Source organism: Chenopodium quinoa, unplaced genomic scaffold (assembly GCF_001683475.1).
Source record: "Chenopodium quinoa cultivar QQ74 unplaced genomic scaffold, ASM168347v1, whole genome shotgun sequence".
In the NCBI taxonomy this organism is placed as follows: Eukaryota; Viridiplantae; Streptophyta; class Magnoliopsida; order Caryophyllales; family Amaranthaceae; genus Chenopodium; species Chenopodium quinoa.
Genome location: NW_018745240.1, coordinates 635,074 through 659,387, shown reverse-complemented (window position 1 = coordinate 659,387; position 24,314 = coordinate 635,074). Strand labels below are relative to the sequence as shown.

General features: G+C 41.7%; 1 protein-coding gene across 1 annotated transcript; it reads right to left on the bottom strand.

Moving 5' to 3' along the window:
* Nucleotides 1–20,009: 20,009 nt before the first annotated feature.
* On the bottom strand, nucleotides 20,010–24,077 carry LOC110711131 (butyrate--CoA ligase AAE11, peroxisomal-like). The gene is made up of 2 exons (XM_021889513.1): nucleotides 23,520–24,077; nucleotides 20,010–21,900 (listed from the first exon to the last, which is right to left on the bottom strand). Exons 1-2 carry the CDS (start codon nucleotides 23,715–23,717, stop codon nucleotides 20,269–20,271), a joined length of 1,830 nt encoding a protein of 609 aa, XP_021745205.1. The 5' UTR covers nucleotides 23,718–24,077; the 3' UTR covers nucleotides 20,010–20,268.
* Nucleotides 24,078–24,314: the final 237 nt, after the last annotated feature.

Sequence of the window (24,314 nt, the reverse complement as noted above, 5' to 3'; positions counted from 1 at the left end):
GGCAAGGTCAGGAGGCCGCATGATGACCCCATTGTCATCGAATGCAAAGTGGCCAACCAGAAGGTAGGCCGAATCCTCATTGACACTGGCAGTTCGTCTTATCTCATCAGCCACAAATGCTTGGCAAGGCTCAAGTACAAGCCTGAAAGCATGCAAAAGGTGTCTCATCCCTTAGTTGGTTTTGGGGGTGGAGTTGTGCATTTAGTAGGCCGGATAGACCTACCCATTCGGCCAGGGGAGAAGGGAAAAGGACGCCACATGGTGGTCCGTTTCTTGGTTGTTGAAGAACTGACCGCCTATAACTTGATATTGGGTCATCCTACTCTAAATGAGTCCAAGGCTATCATCATTCCTTCTCTTATGCTTCTGAAGTTTGAGAGGGATGATGGATTTGTTGGCTCCTTAAGAGGAGACCAGAAGATGGTTAGAGAGTGTTATCTCTTAGACGTTAATCCCACTGTGGTCGCATCCGGCCATAGTGAGGAAACAATGGATGTTGATGAAATCAAGAAAGCCGCGCCTGCTCCAATAGCAAAACCAGTTGGTGGCCATGAAAAAATAAAAGCAATAACAATCACTGACCAGAGAACGACCAGATGAATTCCGTCCCCAACCGACTGGTGAACACATTGATATCGCTCTGGATGACACATGTTTGGAACGTACTGTTAAGGTGGGGACAGTTGCTTTTGCAAAATTGGGTGCAGACTTGCGCAATTTATTGAAAGAGTTCAAAGACATTTTTACCTTTGAAGTGGATGAGATGCCAGGCATATTTCTGGATCTAGTAGTCCACAAACTTGCCATAGATCCCAAAAAGAAGCTGGTCAAGCAAAAGAAAAGAAACCATGGAAAAGAAAGAAGTCAGGCGGCAGCCGCCGAAGTAAAAAAGCTTTTAGACGTTGGGTTCATTCGGCAGTGTTACTTCCCAGATTGGATTGCCAATGTTGTACTTGTCAAAAAGCCGAATGGAACTTGGCACATGTGTGTTGATTACACAGATTTGAACAAGGCATGTCCAAAGGATATTTATCCTCTTCCAAAAATCGACAGTTTGGTTGACTCTACAGCCGGCCATGCCTTGATGAGCTTTATGGACGCCTACTCAGGCTTTCATCAGATACCCTTGTGGAAGAAAGATCAAGAGAAAACGACATTCATCACTGATCAGGGGTTATTTTGCTACACCGTGATGCCGTTTGGTTTGAAAAATGTGTCTGCTACTTTCCAGCGAATGATTAATATAGTCTTCATTAATCAAATTGGGAGGAATGTAGAGGCGGATCATCTTGCTGATCTCCGAGAAACATTCGCCACACTCAGGCGGCACCAGGTCATGCTCAATCCCAAGAAGTGTGTCTTTGGTGTTGAGTCCGGGAAGTTACTCGGATTTCTGATTGATCAAAGGGGGATAGAGGCCAGCCTAGAAAAAATACAAGCGGTCATAGACATGCAGTCGCCCCGCACTGTTAAAGAAATTCAAAAGTTAACAGGTTGTCTGGCGGCATTGGGGAGATTCCTCAGCCGGTCAAGCGACAAGTGCCTCTATTTTTTCCAAGCAACTAAAAAGAAAATTATGTTTGAATGGGGGGCGGATGTTGAGGCGGCCTTTCAAAAATTGAAAGAACACTTGCACTCTTTGCCAAGGCTTGTCAGCCCTTTGCCAAAGGAAGTGCTATACATGTACGTAGCCGTCTCAGATCATGCTCTCAGTGCTGTTCTCCTTGCTGAAAGAGACGACAGCTAGCTCCCGGTCTATTTCATCAGCCATGTTCTTCGAAATGCTGAACTACGGTACCCTATGGTTGAAAAGTTTGGCCTTGCTCTTTTTATGACAGTCAAGAAGTTAAAACCTTACTTCTTGACACATCCGGTAGTGGTTTACACAAACCAACCTATCAAGCGGCACATGACAACCATGGAATCATCGGCCGAATGATCAAATGGGAAATGAACTTCAAAGCCTTGTAATCACTTTTGAGCCAATGAAAGTAGTGAAGGGGCAGGCGTTTGTCGACTTCATTGTCGAAATGACAAGGCTGGTTGATCCTGAGAACCTTGAACAAATCTGGAAAGTATATGTGGACGGGAGCTCTACAATGAATGGTTGTGGTGCAGGAGTCATATGTTAGTCCCCTGAAGGGGATAAATACAAATATGCACTACGGTTTAAGTTACATGCCTCAAATAATGAGGCAGAATATGAAGCCCTACTAGCCGGCATCCGCATGTGTAAGGTGGCTGGGGCAAGGAAAATTGACGCCTGCTTTGATTCGCAATTGATCGTTAGCCAATACCATGGTGACTATGAGGCCACCCATCCGGTCATTATCAAATACTTGCAGGCGGTTAAGGAAGAGGCTAGGACACTTGAAGAATTTCATCTAAGTCAGGTGCCTAGGTTAAAGAACAATTAAGCGGATGCTCTCTCTAAGCTGGCATCATCCGCCTCTTGTGATACACCTAGGTTATTCATTTAGGAAGTTATGGAAAAAAGAAGTATTGAACAAGATCCCATTGGAATTCTGGACTGAGGCTCAACCTGGATGGACAACATCCGGGCGTACTTGAGAAACGACACTTTGCCGGATGCATACCCAGAAGCGGTTGCAATGATAAAGCGTGCGGCCAATTTTGAAATCCATAATGGAGAACTTTTCAAGAAGGGTTATTTACAACCTTTGTTGAAATGCATCACCCTTGAAAGGGGGCGAGAGGTTCTAGAGGACTTGTATTTGGGCTTTTGCACCTCCCACATAGGCGGCAGGTCCTTAGCAAAGAGGGCCAGACGGCAGGGTTACTTTTAGCCCACCCTAGAAGCAGACGCCATGGAAATGATGAAGAAATGTGATAAGTGTCAAAGATATGGCAAGCTCATACACCGTCCGTCCACTGATCTGACGGCCATTCACAGCCCAGTACCATTCGCCAAATGGGGTATGGACATTCTGGGACCATATACGCCTGCTATAGGCGGACAGAGGTATATCTTAGTTTCAGTTTACTACTTCACCAAATGGGTAGAAGCTGAGGCGGTCAAAGGCATTAAGACAAAAGATGTTATCTCCTTCATCTAGAGAAATGTTATCCCGGTTTGGGGTACCTATGTCTATGGTCTTTGACAATGGCCCTCAATTTGAGACGCCTGCTCTCAAGAATTGGTTGGGAGACCAAGGGATCTCTCATTTCTTTGCATCAGTCGGCCGTCCCCAAGAAAACGGCTAGGTTGAGGCCTTCAACAAGTTAATCTCAGATGGCATTAAAAAGAAAGTTGAAAGAGCTAGCGGTCTATGGGCGGATGAGTTGCCGCATGTCCTATGGGCCATCAGAACAATTGAAAAAGGGGAGACTGGTGAAACTCCATTTCTCATGGTTTATGGTGCTGAAGCTGTCTTACGAATTGAGCACTATGAGCCGACTCTTCGAGTCATGATTTATGATGAAGAGGCTAACTGGGAGGCCATGCGGCTAGCATTGGAATCACTCCCGAAACGCAGGGGCAATGCTGCCTCGCGTCATGTAATTTACCGCCTAAAAATGACGAGAGGCTACACCAGAAGAGTACACAAGTGACCCTTGAAAGTAGGAGACTTTATGCTACGGAAAATGGAGGCAACCGGTAGGGCCAATAAGCAGGGAAAACTGACTCCCAATTAAGAAGGCCCTTACCGGATCTATGAAGAAGTAAGAGGCGACACCTACCGCTTGGAAACACCAGACGGCAGGCAGCTAGCCAGAACTTGGAACGTAGACAACTTGAAAAAGTTCTACTTCTGAGCCTTGTAAATTTTTTTGTAAATAAAGGCACATCAATAAAGAGTTGCTATTTGTTTTCAATACTTTTTATGCATCCTTCCAACGGGAATGCCGTCTGCGCAATGTGCAGACGACCTTATTTAACCCTATCATCTACTCCAACATGAGTCGATATAAGCTAAGTTTAATATTTAGTAGCTATTAATGAGGCCAATGGCCGGATGATCTTTAAAAAAATACGTCTGTCCCAATATGAGAAGACGTTCGACGACGCCCATTTGGGTGAATTTGTCGTAGAGAGCATCTTCCATTTGGGTGGCACATTGCTCTATAAAATTAAAACAAGCGTTTGAATTGATCAAATGAGACTAAGTTAACGAAACTACCGACTGTTTTAATACAAGCAGTACCCAACTACTATCTTGGGCTGATATCGCCTGCTATTGCTCAAGGGCAATACATACGGCTATATTTGAGGATATAAGCTAAGTCCAATACTTAGCAGCTAGTTAAAAAATAAGCTAAGTCCAAAACTTAGCAGCTAAACTTTAAAAGCAACTAGATACGGCCATAGGCCGTCTGCTTCTTGAATAAAACCCACATCCGTCTGCTCCAACATGAGTAGGCATCCGGTGACAAAGACTGAGTAACCTAATAGCCTAAAAAGGAATCTAAACGGTACGAACAAAAACTGCGTGTCTCATTGACACCAGCCGGTATTCGGCCATTTTTCCTACTTAGGTTAATGAAACCAAGAAAACTAAAAGCTACTGCCTGTAATATAACAAGCGGCCACTACCTTGGTTGGGTATCCCATTTGATGCCTGCTACTGCTCAGGTACATAACAAACGAACAGTTTACAAAATAACAAAATAAGCTAAGTATAAAACTTAGCAGCTAAGCATGGTTTGTCTTATAACTATAACGAGGCCAAAGGTCGGATAATGTTGAACGCTTACTCGCTTGTGCGATGGCCGACTGTCCGCCTGGTTTGGGGTAATCACCATAGCGATTGATTGACTTGGAAATCAGTCATACTCCCTAAAGTATCAAAAATTTCCAAGTTAATCAATTTACCTTTGAAAACCAGACGCACAGCCGCCCAGGGGCAAGAACAGCCGGTATAGTGAAAAAAATTAAAATTTCGTAGAAAAAAGCGAGTTATACTTAGCTAAAATCTATGCAAATTGAAAATTCAAAAACAAGTGCTAAATGGAAGAACCGGCCCAATGGCCGAATGATTCATGAATTAAACTTAGTGACCTTATGGTCGACTAATATGAGTTAACCGGTACAACCGGCAAAGATTGTCAAATAACCCGACCCCTCGGTCGGTAAAGATACAAGAAAACATACGGAACGCAGGCCGAAGAAAGTAATACATGGCCATCCGACCGTAGGAAAACAACTCAAGGCTTAAGCTTTAAGAGGGGGCTTCTCAATATCAGCAGCCGCATCCTTCTCTTCCCCAACCAGCTCCTGGTCCTTTTCAGCATCTTGCTCCTCTTCCTGATTGGACCCCCCGAATGATCCTTCGGTCGAATCAGACGACTCTTCCTCCTATTCTTCCTCCTGAGCTTGATTCAAGAGTTTGTCATTGTATTCATTGGAGGAGGCAGCAAACTGATTCTTCCAGCCGTCATAGCTGGCATCCGGGAAAAGAGCCCCCCAAGTCATCTCCGTGATAACATTGCAATCCTCCACCATCTGTTTAACCAGGGCCTCCTTCTCCTTCTCAACCCTTGAAGTATACTTCTTGGCAAGTTGGACTTCCTGGTTTTGCAGCCTAGCCTTGAGTTTCTCCACTCGATTGCGGAGGCCGGTTTCTTCTGTGTCCGCCTCTTTTAGGGGCTCAAGCTTAGCCTTGAGATCCTTGACCTCCTTCTCTAGCTCGGAGACCCGCCTCTTCGCTACGTCCAAGTCAGCCTTGACCTGCAGATTGGCGGCCGCCTGAGAATATAGCATGTCAGTGGTTAATAATTCATTTTGAGCAATCTGAAACATGGCCGTGTCTAGAGAAGAGGCGGAGCGAGCATTCGCAGCTGTTAACTCTTTGGTCTTCTCGCTGATTGGTTTTCTAAGTCCATGCACTCGCAGCAAAGACTGCATTCGGCAAAGAGGAGAACACATTAGTACAGGCGGCTCAAAGAGTTGCGTTAAAAAAGTACAAAATTACAAGTTAAAATACCTTAGCGAGAAGAGCGAGAATGGCATCAAGGTTAAGGGTGCAGACTCCTCTAACCGACTCCCTGTCCTCAAGGGAGATTGCCCTCAACATAGTCTTTGAGGGGCATCTGCACAATCAACACTTTGAAAGGAATGGTGTCCTTCCAACAAGTGTATTATTCTGATAGAGGGTTCAGAATTATTACAGAGCTAATTCTTCAGTGAGATCAAGTGATCGGAATGCTTAGGTGGAGGCCGCTTCCGATCGGTAATATTAAGGTATAATTAATATTACAGCTTAATCTTAACTGAACCCTTCGGGTCAAACCCAATCGAACAAACCGATCCGAGACGACGAATTAATCCGAAGGATTTAATGAGTCGTCGGAGTTTTATGAACAAAGACGTCGGATATCGAGCCTGGGGCGTCGAGACCGAGCGTCGCAAAATCATAAGAAACAAGTTCGAGCGTAGCTGTAGCATCATAGTGGCCTAGCCATGTGAACGCTAGGCTAACTCAAGCTAGCATGCACCTAGCATGGCTAGGCGCAAGCCTAGGCACACTAGGCTACCCATCATAGCACCATGTGCGTGTGTGCGTGCCTTCGCATGGCACCGCAGCACCGCAGCATGCGTGCATGGGTGCCTAGGCACTATCGCAGCCCATCGCACCATCGTAGCACAAGCACAACACTATCGCATGGCGGCCTGTGCGTGTGTGCGTGTGCTTGTGCCTAGGCCTGTCGCACCATCGCTGCAAGTAATATAGTACCATAGCAGTGCTGGGCACTTGCGTGTGTGCGTGTGCTTGTGCTTGTGCCTAGGGCCATCGCAAGCCATCGCAGCATCACAACACCAAGCTTCGCATGCTTGTGCGTGTGGCTGACGAGGCGATGCCCAGCATGCGTGGCTCGCTAGCAGCACGCATGTTGGGAAGTGCGAGGGGCCTTGCGTGTACGTGTGCGATGGCGAGAAAGGTAAGGGCCAGCGCTAGCAGCTAGCAGTGCCTAGCACTAGCACTAGCAAGCAGCAACAACATATGCACTGCCAAGCACAGCCTCACGCATCATGCTTGTGCTGGCTGGGCTGGTGCTAGCTGGCTGCCAGCCCAGCAGCACCATGGTTCCGGTTTTGTGAGGGGTGGGGACCAAGGCTTGGGGAAAGCCTTGGGGAGCAAGGCAATGGTCCCCCCCACCTTCTCTTGGTACTCACCTAACTCTCTCTCTCTCCCCTTGACACTTGTTGCATTGTGATTGATTTGATTATTAATTTAATTTGGAATTAAATTAATTATCAAAATTGCTCATTCTCCCACATTGGTTAGGGAATGAAAATCAAGGGTTCATTTTCCTATAAATACCAAGGAATGGGTATTTGGGAAAGAATACACTTGAGTTGAAAAGTAAAGGAAACTCCATTGTTGAGCATACCTTGAAATTCGTAAAACTCTAGTTTGTTTTGTCCGGGCCTTGACTAACCTTCGAGGCTTAGGACGCTCAGGTCGGGTTCGATGGTACGATCCCGTCGGAGGCCTCGTGTTTTCGGGGTTCAAGTAAGAGCTCATAGTTGAGCGAAGCACGCGTCAAAGGTATAATCTTTTATCCTTTCTTATGCTTTAAATTATGTTTTTCTTGTTAATTGCATTTATTATGGGAGCGGGTCTTGGCGGGTTTCTTTCCGCGTAGTGTAGGTCACTACGAAACCCTACAACGGTATCGGAGCCACACTCCTTTTAATTTTTGCAATTATTTATTAATTAAGGTGTTTTAAAGTAAGATTTAAATTCTGGTTTTGCTTTTCTAATTAGATTAGAAGCTCATTTTAATTAATTTTAAAACTCGTATTTTTATCGATTTGGCTGTCGAACCCAGATTTTGGCTCAAAAATAGTGATTTTTGGGTGGAATTGACATTCTAAAACAGATTCATCCCTTTTTAAGAACTGTCCAGAAGCCAAATTCGAAGCAGAAACCCATGTTTTTGAGGTTTTTTCGACGAAAATTTTAAATCTTTTTAAGCCTTGATTAATGCAAGCATCACAAGGTTAGATTAAATGCATTATTGCATCCCTAATCTATTGCTATTTTAATTATCCTTAAGCATAATAATGGAGTTTTAATTAGTGCTTGAGTTGATATACTATTTGTCGCACAAACTTGATTTTTCACAATTATGCAAATAAATTGCATTAATGTGTGAATGTTTGATGTGAATGTGTAATTTTAAGTTCCCAAGTATGTTAAAGATTTAATCTTTAAAAGTTTAAATGATTGGAACTCTAACCCTAAATTCCATATTGAACAAAGTTTGGATTTTTCATTTTGGTTGATTAAAATCCATGAAGTTCAAATACTTGTGAGTAAAATTTTGATTAATCTTCATATTGGAAGATGTAATATTGGTATTTTACACAAGTATGAAAGTTGGAAAATTTTTTATCATTAGATGGTTAATTTATTTTTCCAACTCCCATTTGTCAAATCCATTATTAATTTGCATATTGGCTAAATTAATTATGGACATAGCTCATTCAATTTTAAGCATAAAGAAAGACCTAAAATTGTTTCAAAAATAAAATTTTGGATGATTTAGGCTTGTGCACCGTTAAAATTGAATTAATTAAGTTGGACTTGTTTTATTTTCATTTTTGCCCTAAATTAATTCTAAAATAATTTTAGATTAATTTTATGTCACACGTAAATTAGGATTAAAATCCCGAGAAATGGCACGCAAATCGAGGCAAAAACACCCAAGCGCCACCAAGGCTAGCCGGGCTGCCTAGCAGCCCACATGTGGCTGCCTGTGGTGCGCATAGGGGTGTGCCTTGAGGGGCTGCTGTGTGGCATGGCAGTTGCGTGCTGCCGTACTGCTGGGTGCGTGGCTGTGCTGCTGGAGTCTCTTGTGCATGCTGCTGGGCAACGAGGCAGCAAGCCCCAGCAAGCCTGTCATACGCTGCCAGGCACTAGCTAGCAAGCTAGCATGCGCAGCATGCGTAGCGAGCTGCTAGTGCTGGCTGGCATAGCACGCTACGATGGGCATGGATGTTAGCACATAGCACAGCAGGCGCAACACATGGGCTGCCTAGCAGCCATGGTGCGCACCCACCAAGCACTTGTGTGGGCTACTTTGCTTAATTTTGAGCTATGTAATTTTGTGAAAATTTTGCCGCTTTTAAATAATTTATGTAATTATTTTAACGAGGTTAGACCTCGATTTTTCGGCTTTTGCAAAATTTTGATTTTGACAAATTATGGGTTAAGCCAACTTAATTAATCGGATTGATTAAGTATGAATGCGGAATTTAGTGGGAGCTTAGTTGATTACTTGAGCAATTTGCTTTTAGAAATAATGGATTAAACAACTTTGACTAGTTTTAATTAGGCGTGTTAATCGGATTAACCACCTAAGTTAGTTACTAGTTTTGGGCGTGTAATTATGTATTTCGTAATATGCATGGGCCATTCACAAATAGTGAATGGGTGAATGAAAAATTGTTTTCAAAAACAGGTTATTGAAAAAGGCAACTAGTGGGACCCGACTAGGATAGAAAATACGGACTGCGTTCCGTTATGTATTTTTGTAAATCTAAATACGGTCTGCGAACCGTTAAGTATTTTTGTACTTTAGATTAATCTTAGTCGTACTAGCTAGTTATTTTATTTGGCAAAGATGTCTCAAGACAGCGTTTCGATGAAGACGAGCCAAGATGAAGACCCTTGGAGATTTGAAGATTTCAAGGGGTCATGCTAGTTGCCAAATGTATCAATTTATGCTTTATATATATTATTGTTATATATGAATGTTAGATGCATGTCTAGGATTTCATATGTTGCGACGATAAGTTAAGTTCACTTAAATCAACCGACATAGAAACCCTAGGTCCCTTAATAATATTTAGCTTTTGTCGTTCCAAGAACAACACTTACCGAACTAATGCGCGTATGTGATGGGCTACGCCAAAGCGAGGCATCACTACTTCCCTAGGAACGTAAGGTATACTAGGTATACAAGTTGTCTTTGTTAAGCTCAACGATATCAGTAAGGAGTCCTTAGATGTCGTGGCAAATGAGATAAAATGTCAAGAATGCATTAGATGCGACATTTTATCAAACCGAGAGTAGCTTAGAGCTATTAGCAATTAGATTGCTTACCTTAAGATATTTAATGATTAAGACAAGCCAAAGCATGCTTAACCATTTCTTGATCTTTGGGATCTCGGAATCATTTTATTCTCGCCTAAAAGGGACATTTATTAATGCGTGGATAAAATGCTCAATAAGATTGAAAATATGCATGAACGCCTTAATTTCAACTTATTGGTTTATGAATGGTTTTTCATTTCAAATTCTTTCAATTGTAGAACAATGTCTGCAAGTAACTCAAACAACAACCAAATGTGCCCGTAACTCCCCGAAAAGTTGGCCTTTTCCTTAAACTTGGTCAACTTCATGGAATGGGAGGAGAAACTCAGGAAAACTCTCCGGAATTGTTCCTTGGAGTACACTCTTGATACTCCCATTCCAAGCTTCTTTGCCAAGGGATCATGACCGATGAAGCTCATGAAGAATGGTCTTCCAATTGCAAGAAAGTCTCACGACTTATGGCTAATTCCATCCCGGAAGATTGGAAGGAAAGCCTTTCCTCCTACCTTCCGGACATATTCCTCAAGGCACTTGAGGACGTTGTCAATGTAAGAGTCACCAAGAGTGACAATGGAAACTTTGATGGACTCGTGTTTGACTTGACTAGGTCACTCTCAAACATGAAGATAAAGCCACCAAACGTGGGATGTCTTGCTAAGGAAAGGCGTCGGCTTTGGACCAAGGTCTACAATGCCAAATTGAGACCCGGCATGCCCCTCCGACCTCATGTGCTTGGAATGACTAGGCTCTTCAAACACATGCAGCTTCTCGGAATCTCATTGGAGGATGAGATGGCGGGGCATATCTTGCTTGCTTCGCTCCACTCGGGCTATGATGCACTTAGAGTGCATACAGCTGCAGGAAAGGAGACACGCTCCTTAATGGAGGTGGTGCAACTACTCAGCCGAGCCACAGCATGTGGAATGACCGAGAGGCCCTTAAGAGCAAGGAGGAGGGAGCTCAAGAAGGTCAAGGCAAAGATGCGTTGCTTATATTGTGGTGGGCAAGGCCACTACAAAAGAGAATGGAAGCTCTCTAAGGAAGAAGAGGAGAGGAATGGAGCATCTGCCTCAGGTATCTTCCTAAACACTTGTGTATCATAGGTATTAGATACCAAGTATGACTCACTTTATGTTGCCTTTTCAGGGACCAAGTGAGAAGCTTATCAAGTGTTGGTGCAAGGACAAGTAGACGACGAAGATGGTTTTTTCGGTCGTGCTTGCATGCACTATTTTGTCTATAACATGTAATTAAATTAATCTTAGTTTTTCATCATGCTTTTGAACATACTATGATCTATGGTGTTGGAAACCTAGTTATTTTGCATGTAAGACTTTGACAATAGTTGTTTCAAAATTGTCTTGCAAATATATGTTCAATGGAATTACATGTTTTTACATATGATTAGACAAAAGTTGATACCACAAACTAAGACATCTAAGAATTCACTTTCACCGACGATTTTAGTAGATATGGCTATATCTACTTAATGTCGAATAAATCTGAATCCTTTGAGAAATTCAAAGAATTTCAGAAAGAAGTTGAAAATCAACTTCGCAAGAAAATTAAAGCACTTTGATCGGATCGAGGTGGCGAATATTTGAGCCATGAATTCGACGATCACTTGAAAGACAATGGTATTCTTTCCGAGTTGACACCTCCCAGAACTCCTCAATGGAACGGAGTGTCCGAACGGAGGAATTGAACCTTGTTAGACATGGTTCGATCAATGACGGGTCTTAGTGAAATTCCTATCTCTTTCTGGGGACATGCGCTACAAACCGCGACACTAACACTGAATCGAGCTCCGTCAAAAGCTGTTGAAAAGAATCCATATGAATTATGGACTAAGAAACCTCCTAGGTTGTCTTTTTTCAAGATTTGGGGATGCAAAGCATATGTCAAACGATTAATTTCAGACAAACTTCACCCCAAATCGGATAAATGTTTCTTTGTGGGATACCCAAAAGAAACCAAAGGGTATTACTTCTACAATAAATCCGAGAACGAAGTGTTTGTTGGTCGTGATGGTGTCTTTTTGGAGAAGGAACACCTTTCCAAAATGACAAGTGGGAGGAAAATCGAACTCGACGAAGTTCGAGAGGACGAGCAACAATGTCAACCTAATAAGACTGACAATCTAAGTGCTTTGGAAGCATTTGAGAAGATTGGTCAGAATCAAACAGACAATGTAAATGCTAAACCCATTACCCTTCGAAGGTCGCAACGACAAAGATCTCAACCAGACAGATACCTTGGTATTGTCTTAACCAATGATCAAGACATCCTAGTTATGGATGGAGATGAGCCAGCGACATACAAGCAAGCTATGATGAGCCCCGACTCTGCTTAATGGCAAGAGGACATGAAATCCGTGATGGACTCCATGTCTGAAAATCAAGTCTGGGACTTGGTGAATTTGCCCGAGGGTTACACACCCATTGGTTGTAAATGGATCTTCAAATTGAAGATATACAAGGATGGAAATGTATCAATATACAAGGCTAGACTGGTTGCAAAAGGTTATAGACAAGTCCACGGGATTGACTATGATGAAACCTTTTCATCGGTTTCAATGCTAAAGTCTGTCCGGATTATTCTAGCGATTGCTGCATATTACGATTATGAAATATGGCAGATGGATGTAAAAACCGCCTTCCTAAATGGGATTTTGGAAGAAACTGTGTACATGACACAGCCAGAAGGTTTTGTTGATCCGAGCAACGCTGGAAAGGTATGCAAGCTTAAGAAGTCCATTTATGGACTACAGCAAGCCAGCAGGAGTTGGAATCTACAATTTGATGAAGCTATAAGCAAGTTTGGTTTCATCAAGAATCTAGATGAATCTTGTGTCTACAAGAAGGTCAGTGGGAGTGACATCGCATTCGTAGTCCTATATGTCGATGACATACTGCTCATTGGAAACAACGCAAGATTACTGGAGTCCGTAAAGGGCTGGTTGGGAAAGTGTTTTTCAATGAAGGATTTAGGAGAAGCACAGTACATATTGGGCATCAAGATCTACAGGGATAGATCTAAGAGGATGATTGGATTGAGCCAGAGTACTTACATTGATAAAGTACTGGCACGATTCAACATGGAGAATGCCAAGAGAGGGCATCTACCCATGTCCCATGGCGTAACTCTCAGCAAGAAACAGTGTCCATAGACACCTGTTGAGCGAGAGAGAATGGATCAGATTCCATATGCTTCGCTAATTGGGTCGATCATGTATGCCATGATATGTACCAGGCCAGATGTATCGTATGCCTTGAGTGCTACGAGCCGATACCAATCAAACCTAGGAGAGGCACATTGGAATGCGGCCAAGAATATCCTAAAGTACCTGAAAAGGAACAAGAATAAATTCCTGGTTTATGGTGGCCATAAAGACCTGGTTGTTGAAGGTTACACCGACGCTAGCTTCCAGAATGACAGAGACGACTTCAAGTCACAATCAGGATACATATTCTGTCTGAATGGGGGAACGTTTAGCTGGAAGAGTGCCAAGCAGAGCACAACTGCAGACTCTACAACTGAAGCCGAATACTTGGCTGCTTTAGAAGCTGCTAAGGAGGCTGTTTGGATTCGCAAGTTCATCAGTGAACTTGGTGTTGTACCTTCCATCAAGGGTCCGATAGATCTCTACTATGACAACAATGGAGCTATCGCTCAGGCTAGAGAGCCAAGAGAGCACCAGAAGGTCAAACATGTCCAAAGGCGATTTCACATGATAAGGGAATAGAAATCCGAAGGTGAAATCAGAATTTGCAAGATCGGCACGGATGATAATGTGGCCGATCCTTTGACTAAACCTTTGCCTCAAGTGAAACACAACAAGCACGTTGAGGCAATGGGAATCAAGCACATCGGAGACTTGCTTTGAAATTCCCTGTACATGTGTTTTAATTAAACTAGATGTTTTAATGTAAGACACTGTATTGAAACCATTCATTAATGGAGTAATTAATTTTTGTGCAAAATTATCATTCACTCCATTACTATTTAATTGTGGTTTAGAATTAAATATCGAGTCCATTCTATTTATGGAAATATTCAAAATAGGGTATCAAGACCATGTCTTGGATAAAGAAATACCTGTTAAGTGAACATTGAATATTTAAATCAAAAATTATCCCAAATCGAGGTCATCTAACTAATGGACGATTGATTACCACCAGAGATTAGTGTGTAGTATGATTTACAGCACCGTTTCTTGTGCTGCAAGGACATGATGGTCATAAATCATTTACATAGGTGCTAGTTTGGAACTGCGCTAGATCGACCTATGAGAGTACTTTAAGAGATTCAAAATTGTCATAAGTACATTTCTCATTATAGCTATCGAAACTTGTTTCCTTGACCATGAGTATTGTGAAGTTTTCTTGTTTGAGTACTAGTCTCTTTGATGTTGCCTAACGTCTGCCGTAACTGGGGATCATAACGGGAACACTCAAGAGATTAGGTCCTCTTAGTAAGAGAAACTTACAATGCAAGACTGGGAATGCCCCCTTATTAACAATAGGGAACATGTCTTTATTGTTTACAAGGCCGCTCGAAGAGCGAGACTGTGAAAATGCATGGTCGTGCTCAGATGGATTTTGGAAATCATCTGCTTATTAATAGTCGAACTCGGAGATCGAGAAACACTTCTGAACGTAGTAAGGATGACGATGAATCTTACCTTATAGTTCATGAAGAGACATTATGTGACATAAGAAATGGGCTATACACTGTATGCACACTTTTCCGGAAGGACAAGTGGGAGATTGAAAGGAATGGTGTCCTTCCAACAAGTGTATTATTCTGATAGAGGGTTCAGAATTATTATAGAGCTAATTCTTCAGTAAGATCAAGTGATCGGAATGCCTAGGTGGAAGCCGATTCTGATCAGTAATGTTAAGGTATAATTAATATTACAGCTTAATCTTAACTGAACCCTTCGGGTCGAACAAACCGATCCGAGACGACGAATTAATCCGAAGGATTTAATGAGTCGTCGGAGTTTTACGAACAAAGACTTCGGTTATCGAGCCTAGGGCGTCGATACCGAGCGTCGCAAAATCACAAGCAACAAGTTCAAGCGTAACTGTAGCATCACAGTGGCCTAGCCATGTGAACGCTAGGCTAACTCGAGCTAGCATGCACTTAGCATGGCTAGGCGCAAGCCTAGGCGTACTAGGCTACCCATCGCAGCACCATGTGCGTGTGTGCGTGCCTTCGCATGGCACAGCACCACCGCAACATTCGTGCATGGGTGCCTAGGCATTATCGCAGCCTGACGCACCATCGCAGCATAAGCATAGCACTATCGCATGGCTAGGCCTGTGTGTGTGCTTGTTCCTAAGCCTGTCGCTCCATCGCTGCACGCAACATATCACCATCGCAGTGCTGGGCACTTGCGTGTGTGCGTGTGCGTGTGCTTATGCCTAGGGCCATCGCAAGCCATCTTAGCATCACAGCACCAAGCTTCGCATGCTTGTGCGTGTGGCTGGCGAGGCGATGCCCAGCATGCGTGGCTCGCTAGCAGCACGCATGCTTGGAAGTGCGAGGGGCCTTGCGTGTGCGTGTGCGATGGCGAGAGAGGTAAGGGCCAACGCTAGCAGCGCCTAGCACTAGCACTAGCAAGCAACAGCAGTATAGGCACTGCCCAGCATAGCCACACGCATCATGCTTGTGCTGGCTGGGCTAGCTGGCACTTCTAGCTGGCTACCAGCCCAGCAGCACCATGGTTCTAGTTTTGTGAGGGGTGGGGACCAAGGCTTGGGCAAAGCCTTGGGGAGAAAGGCAATGGTCCCCCCCACCTTCTCTTGGTCCTCACCTAACTCTCTCTCTCTCCCCTTGACACTTGTTGCATTGTGATTGATTTGATTATTAATTAAATTTGGAATTAAATTAATTATCAAAATTGCTCATTCTCCCACATTGGTTAGGGAATGAAAATCAAGGGTTCATTTTCCTATAAATACCAAGGCATGGGTATTTGGGAAAGAATACACTTGAGTTGAAAAGTAAAGGAAACTCCATTGTTGAGCATACCTTGAAATTCGTAAAACTCTAGTTTGTTTTGTCCGGGCCTTGACTAACCTTCGAGGCTTAGGATGCTCGGGATGGGTTTGAGGGTACAATCCCGCCGTAGGCCTCGTGTTTTCGGGGTTCAAGTAAGAGCTCATAGTTGAGCGAAGCACGCGTCAAAGGTATAATCTTTTATCCTTTCTTATGCTTTAACTTATGTTTTGCTTGTTAATTGCATTTATTATGGGGGCGGGTCTTGGCGGGTTTCTTTCCGCGTAGTGTGGGTCACTACGAAACCCTTTACACTTTGTAAATACTTGGTGTAAATTCGACCTATAGACCGGCTGCTTTCAGAGGTACTGGTTGACTGCTGATTGAATTAGACCCTACAAAGGTAAGACAAAGGATTAAATCTTGTAATACCTTCGGGCGCCTCCTTCTACTTTTGGGGTCGGCTACTCTCAAGGCCAGCTGGGGACTTAGGAGGATGGGTCCTTCCTGACCTATGGGCCACATGTTTCCTAGGCCTTCCAGGATTCGACACATCCTCGTTGTCTGCTTTTGAAGCTTCGGGTCCGGCTGTGAAGATAGAGAAGGTTTGGATGAAACGCCCTACACATAAACCAAAATGAGTAAGAAGCAGGTGGGAAAAATAAATCAAAACTTAGCCAAAATTATAGATAATGGCTCACCTTGGACGCCTTCGCGGCATCCGGCTCCTCGCCCTTCCGCTTGCCCAAAAGGGAGCGGTAGTAGGCGGCTGGTTTCTTGGTGGACGAGAGCTTCTACATTTGCTTTGTCTGCATAAGAAGATTCAAATGGTTAAATAAGTGGGACAAAACGGTTAAGTCTTACTAAGAATCTAAACACAGTCGGTCGACTACCTCTCGGCCTCTCTACACTTAGACCGCAGGCGGCCAAATAATCCCGATCAGACAGCCTGTCATATCGGGGAAGGTAACTTTTGGGAATGACCTCTTTCGCCCCAGTGTCCTCATTGGGCCAGATGACCACTTTAAAGAGGCCCTTGTCCAAGATCTCCTCCCTGGCTTTTTCTGGGTACAAGCGACAATTCAGATCCGCCTGATAGCAGAGAAGGGTTCCGGTTCCATCGGTTGTATTTTTTGTTCTTCACTTTGTTAGGAGAAGAGATAATGTAGAACTTGCTTCTCCAGTCCTTACACTTGTTCTCCTTTCCTATTGTCATCATATAGCCTTTGTGGCTAGACAAAGTGTACCATTCGGACTCGCTTGCTTTAGGGGTCCGGCTGAGATAATGCGTATGGGCGAACGCCTCGAAGCTTGGATCCACCTCCTGCATTTCGCAGGCGACAACGTAGCCCTGGATATTTACCTAAGAGTTTGGGGCCAGTTGCTAGATACCCAACTGGTATCCGTCCAAAATTCTCTCCACGGTCGAAAGGAGGGGGAATCTAAGGTCGACTTTATTGGCCGCCTCATAACAGCCAAAGCATTCGTCCCCGTAGCTGGACCCTTCTGGCCAGACTACAGTGTCCTCGACATCCAGCACGCACTAAATAAAGTCATGTCCCATGACATGATCAGCTCAAAAACTTCCCACCTTGTCAGCCATAGCTTTCTGCCTGCCCGCGGGAACGTGATGACAGTAAGCAGAAAACTGCTCTCGGCGGGAAGCAGAAGGCTCAGCCCAGCCCTCGCCCTTTTCTACAGATAGGGACTATCTCGCTGTCTCCAGCTGAGAATGCATTTCCTCAAAGTCATTGGAAGATCTGCCAGAAGTACTAGGCTCGGACTCATTGTTTGAGCTGTCGGACCTAGCGTCTGCCTGAGGGTGGTCCAGCAAAGGGGAAATCGGCACTCCTAGTTCCAGATTCAGCCGTCCCCGGTGACCGGTTGATCACTAACCTAGGCCGTGCCGTGTGTTTTTGGGAAACCATTTTAAAAAAGAAAAAGAAACAAAGTAAAGTACGAGAGAAATGCAGGCAGTTACCTTTAGTTTGAAGGTACTGTAGGCGCTTGGAAAAAGTCTTGGGTGAATGTAGAAACAGGCGGTCAGGTAGCAGGCAACAGGTGCTTTTCTAAGAAAAAGACAAGTTCTTTTTAAAAGTTAAAGATTCTATGTCCGAAAATCTTGAGAATGTGCGAAAAATGATTGGGGCATTACCCTTATATAGGGGGGTAAGAATTTCAAGGGGCACCCTTGAAAAATGTTTCAAAAAAAAAAAAAGAAAACGGTAAAAAACCGTTCTTCTATTCGCATGTGACACATGTTACAGGCGCCACGTGGCAAGCCACATCACCCCTGTGAGGGGCAAATGATTAGGAGATTTTTACCCCGCCACGTAGACCAATCAGAGTCCGCCACGTGGACCAATTAGAGTCTGCCACGTGGACCAATCAGAGCCTGCCACATGACAGCCTAAGGAGAGCCCTAAGTGGACCAACAAAGGCTTAACACGTGGCAGACATATATCCAACTAGGAAAGGCGGGTTTAAAGGCCCAAACTCTTAGGTAGCCTAATCAGTCCTAGGTTTCCGTAACCTAGGACTGGGCGCGCATTTTGAGACCCTATAAAAGAGAGATGTTTCCACCATGGAAACACATTCAAGACGTTCAATCCATACAAATTACGAGAGCGTAAAGGCTCAGATATTGAGGCTATCTATGATAGCCGGATGATCATTTCTCACCATAGAGAAACCTGATCCCACTTTACATTCCGCACTTTTTATCTTCCGAACACGTTCTAACTTGACCATCGGAGGTGGAAGTCCACCCAACCGGAGTCTCCGTTATTTTGCAGGTACAGGCGCTCAGAATCCAGTCTTGGTGTTGTAACTCTCCCGAGGGACACAGAAAACCTCGAAACAATTGTTATTATTATTATTATTTATTTTTTTATTTTATTTTATTTTTATTTATTTTGTTGTTGTTGTTGTTGTTTATTAATTATTAAACTTATTAGAGTTATAATTGCTTAACATATTTATTACCGTTATGCTTATTAGCTTAATAAAATTTGCAGTATTTTTTTATTATCATTAAAATAATTTTCTCTTTTTTAGCGCTATAATTATAATATTTTATTTTTTCTTTTCAATATCATTTTATTAATTATGTAATTTTATTAATTATTAATTATTAGTTATTAGTTATTAATTATTAATTTTCTTAATTAGTAATACTAAGCAAAACAAACCAAAGCAGATTTTAGCGGAAGAGCAGAGCAGAGTAGGCCATTGTAGCTTAAAAGAACAAGGCCTTAATACAGTAATTTTCTCAGCACAAATTTTTTTGGGCCTACTTTATAAAATAGCATAGAGCCTGCAAAATGATCAAAACGTTCCTATTAGCACACCATGCTCTCCAATATGCAATACTGCTCATGGTCATGGAATTTCCCTAGCGCAGCTCCATCAACACATAAATCAACAACATACTTTACATCATACCAAACTTTCCTTTTTAAGTATGTTTAATGTGATGGTAAAATAAGCTGAATATGTTTCCACATCATACCCTTTTCAAGAAAACATCCACAATCACCTAAAGTCGTTTCCCTAATCTCTTGCTTTGCAAATTGCAACCATCAATTAAATTGACAACAGTAACCAACACTTTTGTCTTTTGATGATTTTATAACAAATTGCTCATTGATTGTCATTATTGATTGATTTTGCACTTAATGAATTATCTATGACTATACTTTGTCACATACTTGTCTATTTAGTAACTAACTTGACACCTACTCCATATTAATGAGTAAATAGACTTGTACAAGTAGTATATTAAAAGATGTATGGTGCGTAAGTCAAGAAATTAATTATTAGTCAAAGTAATTATAATATTGTAACTAAAATATGGTCCATTATTGTTCATAACACTTTTTACTTTATGATGATTCCCTTTCATTAATGAAAATAAAATGTCCAAATGATCAAGATATGTTGAATATAAACCACTTGTTTACATTTAATATCAAGGTGTACTCAAACTCACATTAGTATACCCAACAAACATTTCAACTGGTATTATACACATCTTGTTAGGGATGATTACGGTCGTCTCTGAGACATTTATTACATCAAGCACTCTAAAAACACTCCAATGACTAAGAAACACAAAACTTGAGCTTTAATAGAAGTTTCACAAGGACAAATACATCAGAATATATATACTAGTAGATTTTAGTTGATTAAATTAGGACTATAAACGTGACATAGTGACTAATTGGTCTGTTCGATGCTCGTTTTGCACGGTTGATACGTTAGTCTTCTTTGCAATAGCCCTTAATAAGTCCTTTCGTGGCTTACCGGTGGCCGTCTTTGGTAACTCCTTCATAAACATTACCTTCTTAGGTAGCATATAGTGTGGTAAGTTACTCCTACAATGTGCCAATATATCTTGCTCCTTCAATTTTTCATTTTTGACCTTTTGCACTACAAACGCGCAAGGACTTTCACCCCATCGCGGGTGAGGCATTGCCACGACCGCTACCTCCAACACCTCTGGGAGTCGGGAAATAACCGCTTCCACCTCCACACTACTAATGTTCTCCCCACCGGATATGATCACATCTTTCAACCTATCTTTGATTTCAATATACCCATCCGGATAGATGACACCCACATCGCCGGTATGGAACCATCCATCCTCGAAAGCCTCGGATGTTCCTTTCTCATTCTTTAAGTATCCCTTCATAATGCCACTACCACGCAGTACAATTTCACCTTTAGTTGTACCATTATGAGGCACACTTTGCTTAGTTTTTATGTCCTTAACATCAACATCTACCATGCTAAGGACACTAACCCCTTGACGTGCCTTAAGCCGCGCTTGTTCCTCTTGGGGTAAAGGGTCCCACTTAGTTTGCCACTCGCAAACTAAGGCCGGCCCTGTGGCCTCTGTTAGCCCGTAAGCATGCACCACATGGAACCCTAATTGCCCCATCTCCAGCAATAAAGCTGCAGGAGGTGGGGCCCCTCCTGTAAGGATTTGAACTTGTGACTTAAGTTGCACTCGCTCATCAGGCTTAGCCTCCCTAATAATATTAAACACAACGGGCGCACAACACATGTGTGTAACCCCATGTAAGGCAATACTCCGATAGATCTCAGACGCGGTTGTCTTTCGAATACAAACATTAGTCCCACCACGGGCCGCAACCCCCCAAGTGAAGGTCCACCCATTGCAATGAAACATGGGTAAGGACCACAAATAAATCGGTTCCGTTCCCATCTCCCAACCCAACACCATGCTCAAGGTGCTAAGGTAGGCTCCGCGATGACTATACACCACTCCTTTAGGCTCGGACGTGGTGCCAGAGGTGTAGTTGAGAGCTATAGGATCCCACTCATCATCCAACTTAACAGCAACAAAATTAGGATCACCCATTCCAATCACTTGTTCATACTCCAACAACCCATTATAACGACCCTTAAGATTATAACTCAAAGGCTTATCAACATCAACCAAAGGGAGGGAAGACTCAGCCACCAAATCGCGGTTGCTAGTCATTAGTAGCTGCTCGTACTTAAGCTCACCTTTCTTGACACCACCACCATTGTTTCCCGTAGGATAACCTATCTCATTGATGAGAATCACGGATGGTAAGACGGCTGATGGCTTCGCTTCAGCCTTAAGAAGGCGCATCGCCTTGCAAGCCAAGGCGATGTACTCGTAGTCCACGAACAAAATCTTTGCCTCGGAATGGGAAAGGATGTTCTTGACTGTGTTAGCATCAAGCATACTATTGATGGTGTTTAGTACGCCTCCTGCCATTGGCACCGCAAAGTGCATCTCATATAATGCCGGTATGTTTGGGGCTAACACTGAAACCTGAAATCGAATCACAAATGCACAAGATAAGTTACTAAAATTATTTTTACTTAGTTGAAACTATTTTTATTAAACTGAAATTTTTAGTATTGAATATGCAGTATTATTTTTGTAAGGTGAACTAAACAGGATCTAACCGAAACTTGGTAAAATAAGTTAAGGAGAGTATGATGTTATTTATTATACGTTAGGCTTATTAATTACATGATTGAGTAATCAAGATTAATAGGTACAACGACTTGTTAAAATGAATCTAAGAAGATCTTAATTATCGCCTTCACCTTTTATTAGAGTCGACATCTTCAAAGTTCTCCATTAGTTGGGCCATGATCTTAATTATACTAGTCCATTTTACTAATGGTATAATTTATTAGTCACAAAAGATTTTCGAAGAAATATATAAATATCATACATAAATCTTAATGAGAGGTGAGGAATTAGGGGTCACTTTCATGAAAAGATAACCCACAAATATATAAGGACACCATTAGCTGGGCCTTGAAGCATGTACTTTTCTTTGGGCCTTGTTATGTTAACAAACATCATATTAGCGCCTTATTTAAACGACCTTTCAATTCGTAAGAAATGTTCTATCACTAATCCATCTATTGAAAATAGTTGTTAGTTAGAGTAACTAAAAAAATCAATCAATAATACTGCTATAATTTACATTGGGTAAGAATTTATAAATATTTCGTATATCATTACTTCAACCTCTTTATATTAAAGACAGTTTTATTAGTAGGTTAAAGGTTAAGGGATAATGTCAATGTCACTGTCATCGCCGTATCTGTTTACAGCAACAAAAAATATTACGGAGCACTTCATTCATTCATAGGTACCAAGTTTTATAATATAGTCAGACCTCCATAAATACAACCATATTTTTTGTAGGCTCATGCATTTCCCTAGTTAAAAACTAGCTGTACTAAAGTTACAACTCGCACATCAAATAACCCTTCAAATGACTATAGGAAATTATTTATGAAATGGACCACTTATAGTAGTAGTACATCAAAAAAAAGTTACAAAATATCTGCGTCAATATATGGGTATTAAATAATGCACGATGTATTCTCATGATTTCAAAAACGCATCACTTTACATTTGTAAAAATATCTGAGGCTACTATTAATTACTTAAGACTTGAGCTCAACTAACCCTACTGAGTACTGACAGTTGATTTATTCATTCATACCACTTCCATTAACCTCAACATAACTTTTCCCTAAAAAAAAAAAAAAAAAAAAAAAAAAAAAAAAAAAAAACCTTTACATAAATTTAAGATTTAATTAATTATAATGAGGAGACTTGTTAACAACATTGTTAATGTCTGTTAGTCATTAAAGTCTAAGATCATTAATATTGATGAATAAAGTTATTATTTTAAAACAACTGGTACAGTAGAGAAACGGTCATTCTCAAAGTCCCTGAATTTATGAGTCGTCCGCGAATGAAGCTTGTTACTTTGTTAGTACATGATGCATTTTTAAAATTATAAGGGTACCTCGTACATTCTTTAAAATCTCAAGTAATAATTAAGTAAACGTGCACGATGCAATATCCGTAAAACCAATCAATAAAATAGTGGTAAATTAAAGAAAATGAAACTAACTAACCACATCATTCTTGGTTATACCAAGGGACTTAAGAGACGAGGCGAGACGACGACAACGATCATAAGTCTCCCTCCAAGTGAAACGAGCTTCGCCGTAGATAATCGAAGCTCGATCAGCATAACACGTTGCAGCTCTTTGCAAGAAGGTAATTGGTGTAAGAGCTGCATAATTTGCATCACATTTGTTTAACTTCTCCATTTTTATTTTTGTGTGTCTAAGTTTAGAAAGAAAGAAAGAGAGAAAATAAAGGGCAGAGAGAGTAATTTTGGATGAGTGAGTGTAAATATTGTTACATGCATAATGAAGGAAATAAGGGAGTTTATATAAAGAAATTTGGAGGGGCCAAGAAGAGGGTCAATTTTATTTAGTGGAAAGTGGGATATTTAATGACTAGTAAATGTTTTTTGGTTTGCTGGAATAGTGTGGGAAACAGGGTGTGAAATTACAAGTGCAATTTACAAAGAGACTCTAACTAACTTTTTAGTGTATATGTTTTTAGTATGTACGTGTAGGAATACTCTCAATCTTTGTTTACTACGTAATCCGTAAGAGATTGTAATAAATGTGTTCCACATTTTAGTGGGCCACTATTATTTCTTATCACTTTTATTATTTTTTAAATAAATAAATAAGCTACTATTGGAATTGGAAACAAGTTCAGCTTTGTGTTTTATTTCTTTGCATTTTGTGTTCATCAAATATATTTTAAAAATATTTATTTAATACTTCGTATATAATTAAAAATAAGAAAATGATATACATAGCTTTAAATCTATATATAAGAAGCTAAAAATG

Excerpts from the sequence above, each read along its gene's own strand:
- LOC110711131 (XM_021889513.1), bottom strand. The coding sequence starts at position 23,717 with ATGGAGAAGTTAAACAAATGTGATGCAAATTATGCAGCTCTTACACCA. Across the intron at positions 21,901-23,519 it reads GTATAACCAAGAATGATGTG|GTTTCAGTGTTAGCCCCAAA; the intron begins GTTAGTTAGTTT and ends ATTCGATTTCAG.